This window comes from Olea europaea, unplaced genomic scaffold (genome assembly GCF_002742605.1).
Source record: "Olea europaea var. sylvestris unplaced genomic scaffold, O_europaea_v1 scaffold707, whole genome shotgun sequence".
NCBI lineage: Eukaryota > Viridiplantae > Streptophyta > Magnoliopsida > Lamiales > Oleaceae > Olea > Olea europaea.
Window position 1 is genome coordinate 1 of NW_019265467.1, and position 15160 is coordinate 15160.

The following is a 15160-nucleotide window of genomic DNA, read 5'->3' on the forward strand; positions in this document are numbered from 1 at the left end:
AAATTTACTTTTTAAAAGTAACCTATTATCAAAATAAGTAATTAACTAATATTTAAAAAATTATTTATTTAAAACTTAATTTTTCAACCACACATTTTCCATCATTTTATTATTCTAAAATGTATTTTTATATGAAAATGAGTTTGAAACACCCCCATAGTAAAATTTGTAAACTTAAGCCAAACTTCCTCTTTACGTTATAACTGTTCCATTAGTGGAGACAGTTGGGTGTAACTTAGACGCAGTGTTAATAATTAATTAGGGAAGAAAATTAATTGTAAATATGCCATCTGTCGCGTAAATGGATCCCAGGTTTAATTTAAGGGGTAATTGCAGTTGAGACCCTCAACCTTTTGAACAGTCACAGACTTTCCTCTAACCTTTCAATTATTGCAGTTGTCACCCAAGCTTTTCAAATCATAACAGCGAGGCCCTTGTCGTTAATTGATCCAAAAACAATAATTTTGACCACATTTTACTCAATATTATTATGGCAAAATTGTAATTAATATTTTTCTCATAAAATAATTAAAAAATTAAATAAAAAATAACATAAAAATGAAAAAAACTATCTTTCTCCTTCCTCACCCCCAACCCCACCTCCAATCCCTCGACCTAAAATTAGAAATCTGCCATACCAGTGAAGAAAGAATACACTAATGGCATAACAACTTAAGTGAATCCAGACACAACATTAGACCAACCAGCAGCAAGCCCGACAACCCGCCCCGAAAACATACAGGCCCCATTATGAGTCGAGAGAAGATGGACCCGACGAAGGATGCCACGATAGATTTTTTGACATTGAATTGGGAGAGATGCAAGTCTTCTCGGATTATGGGAAGGAGTGGAGGAATAGCAAAAGTTGAGAAAAAGCATGAAATATAGAGAATAAAAATTAGATAAATATGGGAGAAAAATATTGGAACTGATAGATTAAGAAGAACATTTTTCTTCTTCGTGTAAAAAAAAATCAAGAATTTGTTATTGCAAATTGAAATTAACTTTTCCATGTTTTAAAATTATAAGTAGATAGATCATATGTTAGGCCAATTAAGTCTTTTAATAGTGTTGATGTCAAAATTAGCAAGGATAATTTTGAACCAACTTAAAAAAAAAAAAAAAAGGCGATTGATACTTAGAAAAGATCACAAAGATGTCATTTTAGTGTGATTGTGTCATAAGTCGTTATATGAAGTCGCTCTCTTTTTACAAGGGTCCAATTCAACTATTTATACATAGTTTCAGCCGAAATTACATCAAATTAATCAAATCAGCAACAGTGCCGAGCACGGAACTCGGGTCGCCAAATTCTCCTGCGATTGGTCGATGAAGCCGGTGGTCATGTGTCAATGTATTACCCAGGTAATGATGACCTGTAAGGAGCTAGAGTTCGAGGACTTGGGATTGGTTGTTCTGGACAGTGATGACGTCACCTGTGGCAAGTGTATCTGATTGATAGGGTGATGTGATAAGGGATAATCATGATATTTTTCTAAGATAAAGGCAAGTAACTCCGACCTGGGGGTGTTGGCCGAACTTACATTTAATTATGGTGGGGATAGCGAGCTGTTTATACTAGATCGGAGTTCGGATGTCAATAATTACCCCCCAGGTCAGCTCTACCGTAGGGGGGCTGACCTCAGTGATGCTTTCTCCAAGAAATACATTTATTGCTGTGTTATCTTTTGAGGTGGATGAGCTGTACGTCATTTATAAGTATCTTCTTCAGCAAGCTTAGCCAAAACTGCATCGTTTTGCCTCCCAGACTGTTAGACCTTTGATATTCTCCCTCTATTTCTGGATGAACGGCTCAGATCGTCCCTCTCATCTTCCCTTTCTTTAAATCCGTTTTGGTCAATCATTTCTCTTCATATTTCGCTGGTTTTACTTTATCAAATATTTGGGCGATTTCCTAAGTTCGTATTCCCGTATTCGAGTGAGGTCATTTTCCCAGTTCGTCTCTCAGGTATCCTTCTGTTCTTATCTGCTGCCTCCTTTCAATTTGAACTTCTTTTCCTAGTTTATACATGAGTGCGGACGAGTCTAGAGTTCATTCCTAGGGCAACCAGCAGGAAGAGTCAGTCTCCTTCTCGACGAGTTCGTCTTCTAGTTGTAGGGAAATTTTTACCCCCATTCCTATTTCCATAATTAACCTGACTGACTTAGGGCGTCCTGTGATGGACTTAGGACGTGAGGGTTCCAAGGGAGCAGGTAGATCCAGTAAGGATGTTTAGGAGAGTAATTCTGGGAAGTGGGGCTGAGTTCTTATAGGTCGGTCGTGACAGGGGATGCGTTAGCCAGCTAGCGAGCTAAATACGCCATTCCTAGTTCGGTAGTTACGATAATACCAGAGTCATCTGATCAAGTTGACACTCCTCCTGAGGGATGTGTTGCTCTGAACTCAGCTATCCTTCAGGTTGGCCTTAGGCTTCCTTTTCCTAGGGTGATTCATAAATTCCTTTCTTCTTGGGGCATAGCTCCTACGCAGTTATGCCCTAATGGGTGGCGAACCTTAATAGCCACCATCATTCTGTGGAACCAAATGGGGAATCCCGAGCTAAGTGTCCAGCAGTTCGATTCTCTGTTTACTTTTAAGGAGGATGAGAAGAACTCGGACTGGTGGTACACAAGCGTTAGGCCTAGAACGGGAGGTTCTCTGGTGTTAGACATCCCTTCCTTAATTAAGAAATGGAAGGAGGAATGGTTTTATATATCAGGGGAGTGGTAGTTTCATTCTGCCGAGGTGAATAGGGAGGACGTGGTTCCCAGGCTCTATCATTCGTTATGTAAGTGTCTTTTTGAGTTTTAGTCCTTTAGCAAGGCGTATGTTTGATGAAGTACTGACCTCGGTATTTTTTCTTTGTGTAGATTACAAGAAGGAGACGTTAACCAAAGATACATAGAGATGAGCTGAGGTAATAAGATCATTACTAAAAAGCAAAGGTCCTGTAAGTTTGTAATCTCAGATTTGAACTTATACCGAGCCGGATTGCTGCAAGTACGAGCTTCAAGTTCGGCTCCATCCAGTTCAGGTAATATTTTGATCTTCATTCGCGGTTGTGATTTCTTTATGTGTATATATATTTTTGAGCATTTCGCTGCTTTCTCAGATCATCAGGACAAAATGCGGGGCTACAAAGCAGCTAAGGCGGCAGTTGCAACTAAGGGAAAGAAGAGAGAAGTCCCAAAACAGATGGAGAGTTGTTCTGAAGAGGTGGAGAAGGACGTTCTATTGAAGAGGAACTGATCTGCCCCCCTGGCATCACTGAGAATTCCTGAGGCAGTGCCTTTGTCGAGCCCGACCCTGTTGTCCCCTTCGTTGCCATCCCCGACTGCCCCTTCTGCTGTCGGGACCAGTTCTGCAAACTTGCAGGATCAGTGCCCAGATTTACAGAGGCCGAGCTGGGAAAGTCTGGTGGGACACAGACCAGAAATATTTTTGGATTATCTCTGAGCTCCTTCTCCTTCCAGGGGAATGACTGCGTCACTCACTTCACATTTAAGGGAGTCGACCAATCTATTTACCCGGAGCTGGGGTCAGAGAGAGCAGTGCTATCTGAACGAGATGCCCATTGGTGAGCCTTGGTCACTGCTCAGCTCCATGGCCACCGATCAGTTTTATACATGATGGCGGTGGTGGATAAGGTATACCTCTTACTTGATTTTTGATTAATTTTATAACTGTTTTAATGACTTACCTGATTTTTTATTTTTGAAAAACAGGTGAAGTCCGAGCTGGACAAACTCATAGAGGCAAAAGATCAGACCTTCAATCTTTACAATAGCATGGAGGCTGAAAAAGCCCAATTCGCTCTGAGAGAGAAGGAGTATGAGGAGAAGCTGAACCAAATGGGGATCGAGCAGAACTCCAAGCTCGATGTCGAGGAGAGACTGATGGAGGAGATCAAGGCATTGAGGGCCTGGGAGGAAGAGGCCAGAGCTCGGACAGAAGAGGAGCGCGAAAAAGTTAAAGAGGCCATCCAGAAGGTATAAGAGGCCAACGAAAGGGCGAGGCAGGCCACAAAAAGGGTTGAAGAGGCTGAGGCCAACATTAACAGAGCGATAGAGGTTGGAAGGAGTCCTCCGAGTTTGACGTCGTGCCCAGGATGTCTACGTGGTAACCCTAGAGGAGTTGGTGGGGCACATCAAGAAGGATAGGCCTGATCTTGATGTGGCCTTTCTGGATGAGACACTGGAGGAGTAGAAGGAGGAGTTGCGGAGGTTGTCGAAGTCTGCTGGAGTCCGGGTATTACCGGTAGCTCAGAATGTTGAAGATACTACCCCTGCCCCCCAAGACCCTTGGGGGATTAAAAACATTGATTTTTGGTATTTTAGTTTGTCAATTTGTTTTTGACTTGCGATTGAACTTTGTTTTGACTGTTTATGACATTTTGTTTGGAATGGATAATTGTTCTTGTTCAGTACAGTTTTTCCTCACAGACTTAGCAAAAAATATAAAAGTGTTACAAACTTACAATAGCATGTAGAATTATTTTGAATGAATTTTACTTAGTTGTGCAGTACTTGCTTTTCGAACCAGGCATATACATTGGGCATTTTTACTAAGTGTAGTACCACGTACGGTCTTAGCTCGTCCTGCGTGTAGAGCAAGGCTTTATAGATTCTATAGGAGGAATTTTTCACTAAGTGTCGCAGCACATACGACCTTAGATCGGCCTGCTATGGAGTTTGGCTTTATGAGATTCCTTAGGAGAAATTTTCCACTAAGTGTCGCAGTACATACGACCTTAAATCGGCCTGCGTATGGAGCAGAGCTTTATGAGATTCCTTAGGCGAAATTTTCCACTAAATGTCGCAGCACATACGACCTTAGATCGGCCTACGTATGGAGCAGGACTTTATAAGATTCTGACAGATTGCTGAATAAAATGTTCAAAAATAGGAAGTCAATTTTTATTGATGTGATTGACATTACAAGGGGGCTTTTTCCATTCACTAATAGTACTGCTTAAGGTGGTCGGCATTCCAAGGATGGGTAAGGATCTACCTCCCAAGTCTTCCAATTCATATGCCTCCTTTAGCAGGACATTTGTTATCAGATAAGGACCTTCCCAATTTGGACCCAGGCATCCACTGCCGATCTCTCTTGTGGGGAGGAATGCCTTCCGTAAGATGAGGGATCCTACCTCAAATTCTCTTTTTCGCACTTTTTGGTTATAATACTTGGCGTTCCACTGTTTGTAAACAGCATTCTTGAGTTCGGCGTTGTTCATTTTTTCCTCGGTTAGGTTGAATTTTGTGCGAAGAGCTATGGGGTTCCTTTCTTCTTCGTAATCAGTTATGCGCAGTGAAGGAATGTTGATTTCTAGTGGGATCACGGCCTTTATGCCGAAAGTCAGTGAGAACAGGGTTTCTTCTGTGCTTGTCCTTGCAGTAGTACGATAAGACCATAACACACTGGAGAGTTCTTCGGCCCATCCTCCTTTAAACAAATCGAGTTTTGCTTTCAATGTGTGCTTAATAATCTTGTTAATGGCTTCGACTTGGCCGTTTGGCTGTGGATGGTTTGGTGATGAGAAATGTTTCTTGATGCTGAGCTCTTCGCAAAAATCTGAAAGTCGTGCATTGTCGAACCGTTTTCCATTATCCGTAACAATGGAGTGAGGTATGCCGAACCTGCAGATCACTGATTTCCACAAAAAGTTGGTTGTTTTCTATTCGGTGATGGTGGCAAGGGGCTCTGCCTCGGCCCATTTTGTGAAATAATCCGCTGTGACGATAGCGAATTTTACCCCTCCTTTCCAATGGGCATGGGTCCAATTAGGTCAACCCCCCATTTTGCAAAGGGCCAAGGTGCTGTTACTGGGTTCAGTTCACGCGATGGAGTATTTATGATGGGGGTGAGGCGCTGGCACTTATCGCATCTTTTGACAAATTCAAGGGAATCTCGTCTTATTGTAGGCCAAAAGTATCATTGTCGTATGATCTTCTGAGCTAGTGAGAATCCACCGGAATGGTTTCCACATATTCCTTCGTGAACGTCCTGCAGGGCGTGTTGAGCTTCCTCTTCGTTCAAGCACCTTAACAAGGGCGTGGAATAACCTCGTTTGTATAGTACATTATCAATTAGAGTGTACCTGGCCGACCTTGTTCGGAGCTTTCTAGCCTCTGCAGAGTTTTCGAGATATTTTCCGATTTTCAGGTAAGGGGTGATCTCGTCCTGCCAAGTTGGTTTGGGGTCTATCATCATAAGGACCACTTTATCCAGCTAGGTGGATGGTAGGGATATTCTTCGTACATGGATGCTATCGAACTCCTCGATTGCCTCACTAGTGGCTAAGCGGGCCAGTGCATCGGCGTGATTGTTCTGAGATCGGGGAATTTGTTTGACTTGGGTGGTGTTGAATCTTTCAAGTTCTTTTTTCACAACTCGTAGGTAGTTGTCCGTCCTGTCTTCTTTCGCCATATATACACCGTTGACCTGATTCACGACTAGTTGGGAGTCGTTGTGTAGGATTAGGTTGGAGATCCCTAGTCCTAAGGCCATCCTTGCTCCAGCAATGAGAGCTTCGTACTCAGCCTCATTATTTGAGGCTTTGAAGTCAAATGGCAAGGCTTCGCAAAATATGCGGTGATCAGGGCTGATTAATACAATGCCGGCTCCAGATCGTTCTCCGGTGGATGAACCGTCGGCATAAAGTTTCCAAGGGGTTTCTTTATGTTGTTCTTCAATTGGGACGTTGCAGAACTCAGAGACAAAGTCGACAAGTGCCTGGCTCTTTATAGAGGAATGGGGCGTGTATTTGATGTCGAATTGTCCGAGTTTTACTGCCCATTTTACCATCCGTCCAGAGGTGTCGGGCCTTTGTAGCGTTTGCTTCAATGGAGAGTTAGTAAGGACCTCAATGGGGTGTTCCAAGAAATATGGCCTCAATCTTCGCGCTGCCATCAGCAGGGTGAATGCCAGTTTTTCTACAAGTGAATATCTGAGCTCGGCTTCGTGAAGCGCTTTGCTTACATAATAAACTGGATATTGAATGCCATTTTCTTCTCAGGTTAGAACGGCACTAACGGCATGCTCTGAAACAGATAAATATACCTTTAAGGCCTCACCTACCTTAGGTTTTGAAAGTACCGGAGGTCGGGCTAATTGTCTCTTTAGCTCGTTAAAGGCATCCTGGCATTCTTTGGTCCATTCGAACTTCTTTCCTCATCGTAACGTGTCGAAGAAGGGTTTGCAGTGGTCCGTAGATTTGGAGACGAACTGACTGAGGCGGCAACCCTTCTGGTTAAACTTTGTACTTCTCTGGGTTTAGTTGGAGGCTTCATTTGGATGATAGCTTGTATTTTTTCAGGGTTTGCCTCGATTCCTCGGTTGCTTAAAATGTAACCTAGGAATCTTCCAGAACTGACCTCGAAAACACATTTCCTCTGGGTTCAACTTCATTCCATACTTCCTCAATATATCAAACATTACGGTTAGGTGTTGACAGTGGTCCTTGGCCTTGATGCTTTTGACCAGTATATCGTCAACATACACTTCCATTGTCTTTCCGATCTACTAGGAAAACATGGAATTCACAAGTCATTGGTAGGTGGCGCCAGCGTTTTTGAGACCGAATGACATTACTTTGTAGCGGTAAAGACCTCGATCAGTTACAAACGAGGTATGTTCCTAATTCAGGCCATACATCGATATCTGGTTGTACCCGAAATACGCGTCCATGAAGCTGAGTAGCTCATGTTCGGCGGTAGCGTCCACCATTTGATCTATTCTTGGCAATGGAAAGCTGTCTGTGGGGCATGCTTTGTTGAGATCAGTGAAATCTATGCATACCCTCCAATCTCTGTTGTGCTTTTTCACAAGGACCAGATTCGCGACCCACTTCGGGTATTTGGCTTCACGGAGGAAACCGTTGTTCAACAGCTTTTGCACCTCTTTGTTGAGTACTTCATATCTTTCAGGGTTTAGAGGTCGTCGTTTTTGCTGCTTTGGCCGAACTGAAGGATCCACTTGTAATTTGTGGCATGCAATATTAGAATCTATTCCTCTCATGCCACTGTGATCCCAGGCGAAGACATCGAGGTTCTCTTTAAGGAAAGCCACAATCTTGCTTTGGGTGGAGGGCTGCAATTCGCACCCGACTTTGAGCTCCTTTGTTTGGTCCTTGGCACAGACTCGAACTCTTTCTAGTTCCTCAACGGGTTCTTTGCCTTCAATCCTTGTCCGTGGGTCTAAGGGAATGAGTTCAAATTCCCTTATGTTTGCCATATGTACTCTCGTGGAGTTGCGTTGATGGCTGGCACAGGTTTTCCATTGACATCTTTCACAATCTCTCTATTTCCTTTGACTTTCCCCACACCATGGGGTGTGGGAAACTTGATAGAATAGTGATATAGGGAAACTACTGCTCTCAGGCTGAAGAGTAGGAGCTGTCCCATCACAGCATCATAAGGGGAGGGGGTGTCGAACACTACGAACTCGGAGTTTGTCTTCAACTATCGAGGTGCTGATCTAAACTCAATTTTGAGTTTGATTGAGCCTTTGGCAGAAGTCAAGGCTCCGCTTAATCCTAGGACCATATTTGGGTAGGGTCGAAGAAAGTTAGCAGGGATACCCATCCATTTAAGGGTGTGGCTAAATAGGATGTTCAGAGAGCTTCCTGTATCTACCAAAACTTTGGGGATAGTTATCCCAGTCACAGGCAACGAGATTACCATAACTCCGTGGTAAGGATGTGGATCTCCTTCCTTCTCGTCAAAGGATAATTGTTCATCTGTGGCTTTTTTGAGATTCTTTTCCGTTATACCGATCTCTGAGAGATCTGTAACGATTGGTCTCTTTGGTCTGGCTTCCTCAACTTGTGTGTTCGTCCTATTTGTTAGCATGTTAACTTGTGGCCTTGGCAGGTCGACGTTGCAGGCCCTTGCGATGACTTGATCTCCTTGGATAATTTCAGTCCCGAAACGGGTGGGAAATTTTACGCAATAATGATAAATTGACGTGGCAGCCTTTAGTTCGTGCAAAATGGGCCGTCCCAATATTGCATTGTAATTGGACGGTAAATCGACCACCACAAAATCCGCTAGTATTCTTCTTTGACGAGAAGCTTCGCCTAGCTGCACAATAAGGACGATCTGACCTAGGGCTTCGATAGGATTCCTAGAAAATCCCTATAGCTTCCTTGGATATGGTTGGAGGTAGCGGACCGATATTTTCAACTGCCTCAAGGTTCGTGGGTACAGTATGTTGACCGAACTTCCATTGTCCACTAGAGTGCGGTGGACTTTTACTCCGACAACCGTCATTGTGACTATCAGGGCGTCACTCTGGTCTTAAAGGATTCCTTCAGAATCTTCTTCCGTGAACCAGAACGATTCAGGGTCTATGCCGATCTTAGGGGTTTGATTCCAGTAGTTCGGCACGGTTTTTGCACTTCGGGCTTGCCTTCGCCTGGCCCTTCTGGATCCTTCGATATACTAATTTCTGCCCATCATCATTTTGATTTCGACATGTGAAAGTGGGTTACGGTTAGGGATTGCCTGCTGGGCTCGTGTGGGGCCCCTTATAGCAGTGGCTGTTACATCGTAGGTCGATCTGCTTCTTTTGGTTTGGCAACAAACTCTTGTAACCGACCTCTTCGAATTAAGGATTCAACTTCCTTTTTTAAATCTTGGTAGTTATCAGTGTCGTGGCCCATCGTCCTGTGGTATCGGCAATATCGTCCCTGGCGTTGTCCGGCATGTCCGTCCTTTAGGATTATAGGTCTGCGAAATGCTTCTTTTGTATTGGTTTGCGTGAATACCTCTTCCAAGGAGGTTTTGAGTGGGTGGTACTCCCGGAACTTGTATGGCTGAGCCCTGGGACATTCTCTTTCTCTCCTGTCCTTCTTTCTTTCTGGTTGAGGACTGCGGCTTGGTTTTTTTCTTTCACCACATCACTGAGGTCAATTTCTCGTCTTGCTTCCTCTTGGTCAGAGGTTACTTCTTCAGCGCTTATGTATTTCTCAGCTCGATTTAGGAACTTGTGATAAGTCCTTGGACCGTTCTCGTGTATTGACCACCAGAATCTCGTTTTGGGTCTTAGTCCTGTTAATACGGCCAAGAGTGCCGCATCGTCTGATATTTTTTCCACTTCCATGGATTGCTTGTTGAACCTACTCAGATAGCTTTTGAGGAATTTACTTCTTCCCTACTTGATGCTCACTAGACGTTCTTTGGGTGTAGTTCTAGCCTTGGAACCCATAAACTGGGCCAAGAATGCCGTGGCCAGATCATTCCAATCTTTTACCGACCTTTCGTGTAGTCTCCTAAACCATCTTTGGACTTTGTCTCCTAGAGTCAAGGAAAATGCCCGGCACATGATTGCCCTTGCCCCCTGTAGTTCCATCCACGAGGTGTATTTGTCAAGGTAGTTGAGGGGGTCACTATTCCCTTTGTATGCGATGATCTGGGGAATTTTCAATTTTTCAGTTAGTGGTTCCATAAGGACATCCTCAGTGAAGGGGGAATGTCGTTTGGTTTGGTAACCTTTAGTGCCACCTTTGTTTTTAGCCTCCAGTTCGGCGATGCGTTTTTTAAGCGCGCATAGTTCGGGTTCTGTTTATTCCAAGGGACGTTTCAGGTCAGTTTGTCCTCGCGTAGGATTCAGCGAGTGATGGTTCCCAAATCTGTCAAACACACTTGCAGTCCTTCGCGCCTCAAGTTCCTTGCTTTTGACTTCGTCGATTTGGCTTATTGATGATTCTCCTCTTGAAAAGTGGAGAGTTCTCCTGGTGGGAGAACGTTTTGCTTTTGTCCTTACAGGGGATTCCACCTCGATATCTGGTAGGGACGAATGGGTTTCGCTCCTTTTCAATCGTCCCACTGCATTTGTCAATTTTTCTAGGGCTTCTCTTATTGCGATCATTTGAGGGTCCTACCGTTCTGGAGAACTCAGTGGTATATTCGTTTCATGAGGGTGGGTGTGAGATGTATTTTTGGAATTTGAGCTATGACTCATGGCTCTTGAAATTTTTTATGGAGCAAATGAAACTATTTTTCACAAATAGGGGCCCTCTTGCTAGCGCCAAACTGTTGATGTCAAAATTAGCAAGGATAATTTTGAACCAATTTTAAGAAAAAAGACGATTGATGCTTAGAAAAGATCACAAAGATATCATTTTAATGTGATTGTGCCATAAGTCGTTATATGAATTCGCTCTCTTTTTACAAGGGTCCTATTCAATTATTTATACATAGTTTCAACCGAAATTACATCAGCAACAGTGCCGAGCTCGGAACTCGGGTCGCCAAATTCTCCTACGATTGGTCGATGAAGCCGGTGGTCATGTGTTAATGTATTACCCAAGTAATGATGACATGTAAGGGGCTGGAGTTCGAGGACTTGGGATTGGTTGTTCCAGGCGGCGATGACGTCACCTGTGGCAAGTGTATCTAATTGATAGGGTGATGTGACAAGGGGTAATCATAATGTTTTCCTAAGATAACGACGGATAACTCCGACCTGAGGGTGTTGGCCAAACTTACGTTTAACGGTTAGTTATACTAGATCGGAGTTCGGATGTCAACAAATAGTATCTAGATTTTGTTCAAAATTATAACACTAGAGACACAAAGTACAAGGCGGACCTTTTATTTTCCTTAACAAAATATGATTATATCAACAAATAAAGATCCCCATTGGTGGAGCTCGATTCTAATGTCTCGCTAGTTTGGATTAAGGAATTTAGTTTGTAATAGAAACTAGACAGAACAACTTGGTTCTAGGCCCTAGAGTATGATCTTTCAATTAATTGTTCATGATCGGGTGTGGTCATATATTGATTATGATGGTTGAGAAGGGGGAAAATCCACACTTCCTCTCTTTATCGATTGTCTTGATTTGATGATGCATTAGATTAATCACCAATTATCAATTTTGACCTTTCTTGAATCTTGATCGTAATTGGTCCAAACTCTGATTTATCTTAAGGTGACAAATGTCTTCTACTGAGTTGTATAGCCCTACTAAAATAAGAAAAAAAATATCTACTAATAGTAGCTACGATGTTTAAGATGTCAAAATGTGTCAGACGATCACAATAATACATGTTCATGCCTTTGCCTAGGAGTTCCACCAGGCCATGATGTCGCCTGGCTCACCCAAGCCTTTTTTGGCTATTCTGGGTTGGCCTGGGGGCTTGTAGCCTATTCGGATTTGTAAACGAGAGTGCTATAGCCCATAATAGCATCGGTAGTATGCAATAGTGAATAGAATTGAACAATGAAATGTACAAGTTACAATAGTGTACAAACGGGGCCTAAGTTACAATAGTATACAAACAAAAGATCTATAAAGGGAACTTGCATAAGATATTTCTAAAAGAAATTGAAAAAATATCTACTAATAGTAGTTACGATGTTTAAAATGTCAAAATGTGTCAGACGATCACGATAATACATGTTCATGTCCTTGCCAAGGAGTACCACTAGGCCATGCTGTTGGCTGGCTCACCCAAGCCTTTTTTGGCTACTCTAGGTCAACCTGGGATCTTGTAGCTTGTTCGGAATTGTAAACGAGAGTGCTATAGCCCATAATAGCATCGGTAGTATGCAATAGTGAATAGAATTGAACAATGAAATGTAAAAGAGTTGATTGTTTCGATTTTAATGGGGAATGTTATTTATTTCAAGCAAATAGTCATCTACCTCAACCGTGAGAATTTACCATAGATTTGTTCTCATGCAATGGCCAAAATCAGACAAAGAGAAGGACAAAATAATAATAATAAAAAAAAAAGTATCCTTGAATAGACTTAGCGAGCTTAACAGAAAACTGAAAATTACAGTCAGCCAGGTCAAACCACCTAGTTAAATTCTTCATTAACCATGACTTCAGGGTTCAATCAACTTTCTTGACTGGGCTAATATTTTGTCTCCTGCATGGAATGGATTCTTCCTTCCCCTTAAATATCTCATATGATTAAAGCATAACTTTCGAGCCTAATTTTCACACACACACAGATACATATAGAGAGAGAAGCGTAGATGAATGCAGTGGAGATAATTAATGGAAGCATATCAGTACTGAATCAGTACAGGGAGAAAGAGAGAAGACCATACCACAGACGCTGCACCTGTGAACTCCACTATTTGAAAAATGTGTATGCCACTTATAGTGCCTGTTTTCAACACAAAAATGTCATTACATTTACCAAGAAAAAGCCATGTTGCGGATCTTGGATCCTCTCCTTAATTTCTTCGAAAAGAATAGAGACGACGACAAGAAGCATTTATGAACGATCATCATTAACAAGGAAAAGGTTGGGAATTAACAAGCATATATTTAGTTATAAGTTTCTGCAATATCATATTCTTGATCTGGTGAGCCTCAAGATTACGATTTTTTTCTGCTGTATCCTTCTTCATACTCGTAATTTTTCTGTAATTCAAATTCAATAGATGCAATGTGAGTGGAATGTAATTTTGTACTAAGGAAAATAGTGGAAACAGATAATATTCACTTTAAAAATGTTGGAAAGTGTCCTTTTAGCCAAACCAAAAAAGCACTTATAAAAGAAAAAGAAATTGAATAATGACCAGATATCCCTGTGACCTTTAAAAAATTAAGATCTAACGAGCCACAATGTTAGCAGCAAACATGAGATTTCCAAGTATCCATGAGCGAGAATGTATATAAGAATGTTCCCGAAAGCATAAATTGTCTAACGTCTCTTTAAAATTGAAATACTACAAACCCTTTGCTTAATGCATATTTGGTATATCTATTACGAGACAAAAATGTATAGAACACACGCAAGATTTCAACTCTGTTTTCTTCATTGTTCCTGCCTAGTGCGAATCAATCCAGCATACAATGAATGGGGGAGAATAGGATCCTCAGTTGATTAATTAAAGAATCAGGCAGCAGATTTTCGTCTCTCAGTAAATCCACGAGTAATCCAAATTTGGAATACTGGGACTGAAAGGAATGCCCTCAAAGTCATCCAATGGCTTCTCTCTTTCAGTTTCACCCTTCGAAGCCACAGTAGTCATCTCATTGCCCATTTCCATGCCAAGTCGGGTCGTGTCTTGGGAAACACTAACCATAGAATTTGTCGTAGAGAATTGTTCCATCTTGTAAGCAGTTCTTCCAGGATCCAGTACTTGATTTTGCGCTACAATTCTTAAACCAGTTTGATCAAATTCTCTTAAGGGAAAGGTTGTCCAAGCCTTCATCATTGAACTGATCCTGTCTTGGTACGGGAAAGGAAGATCTAATGATGCTTGACATGGAAAAGTTGAATTAGGAATAATACTAATTTGATTATAAGAATTGGGATCTGGCTCTGGAAGTGCTGAGAAAGAATTTTCTTTGATGACTTTGCTTTCTTCTTCAGTTGTAAAGCTTGAACTAGGTCCACAAGAAACATCCATCAATGGTGGCAGTTTAGGGCTATCCAAGAAATATTGTTCCTTGAAAGAGTCCGTTCTTGGTAGTTCTGCACCTGGATTACTTCTGCTGAGAACTCCTGTGTTCTTGTGAAAAATTCTACAAACAACCCATTCCTCCTGGCAATCGGCATTCCATGGGATTAATTGAATACTCGAATTATTTATTCAAACAAGGAAACATAAAAGAAAATAATTTAAGCAAGAAATTACGATGGGAAGAATAAATTTTTGAACCATCTTGTATGAAAGCTTAAACTTTTTAAACGAGCATGCTTCGTCACGTTATGTTCAATTATTATTTATAATTGAACACACACACACACACACACACACACACACACATATATATATATATATAGAGAGATTACCAGCTAAATCCCACGGTTCACACTTATTTAGATCAGCTTCTTCTATGGCTCTTGCACTGAAACTTCTGTCCAAAACTTTCTTCACGAGATAATGAATTATGATTTCTTCATCTGTTGGATGGAATCTGAATCCCAGAGGTAAATCCATTTAATTTGTCTGAACAAATTCAACAAAAAAATAAAAATAAAAAAGAAGGCACCTGCAAAAGCTACCAAAAACCCTAATTTTATAGGAGGAAAAAAATTCTGGAGAAATCGGTATGAGGAAGCGGAAGTCTGGGAGAAATGGGATAAGAAATAGGGATTTTAAGTAATTACAAAAAAGGAACGAGAATTTTGAGGATTCTTGGGGAGAAAGGAAATGAAGAAAACTGTTAGACTTTTACACAAAC

At 41.7% G+C, this 15160-nt stretch overlaps 2 protein-coding genes across 2 annotated transcripts; both read right to left on the reverse strand.

Moving 5' to 3' along the window:
• Positions 1–4910: 4910 nt before the first annotated feature.
• LOC111390699 lies at positions 4911–7510 on the reverse strand. The gene is made up of 5 exons (XM_023015779.1): positions 7378–7510; positions 6263–7011; positions 6045–6184; positions 5757–5888; positions 4911–5640 (listed from the first exon to the last, which is right to left on the reverse strand). Exons 1-5 carry the CDS (start codon positions 7508–7510, stop codon positions 4911–4913), a joined length of 1884 nt encoding a protein of 627 aa, XP_022871547.1.
• A 6377-nt stretch (positions 7511–13887) lies between these two features.
• Positions 13888–14916, reverse strand: LOC111390701. The gene is made up of 2 exons (XM_023015780.1): positions 14769–14916; positions 13888–14477 (listed from the first exon to the last, which is right to left on the reverse strand). The coding sequence occupies exons 1-2, from the start codon at positions 14914–14916 to the stop codon at positions 13888–13890; spliced, it is 738 nt and encodes a 245-aa protein (XP_022871548.1).
• Positions 14917–15160: the final 244 nt, after the last annotated feature.

Coding starts and splice junctions, on each gene's coding strand:
- LOC111390699 (XM_023015779.1), bottom strand. CDS start 7,510: ATGGAAGTGTATGTTGACGATATACTGGTCAAAAGCATCAAGGCCAAG. Junction 7,012..7,377: donor AGAGGAAATGTGTTTTCGAG/GTCAGTTCTGGA, acceptor TAACCTGAGAAG/AAAATGGCATTCAATATCCA. Junction 5,889..6,044: donor TATTCCACGCCCTTGTTAAG/GTGCTTGAACGA, acceptor ATTTGTCAAAAG/ATGCGATAAGTGCCAGCGCC.
- LOC111390701 (XM_023015780.1), bottom strand. CDS start 14,916: ATGGATTTACCTCTGGGATTCAGATTCCATCCAACAGATGAAGAAATC. Junction 14,478..14,768: donor TGAACCGTGGGATTTAGCTG/GTAATCTCTCTA, acceptor ACAAGAACACAG/GAGTTCTCAGCAGAAGTAAT.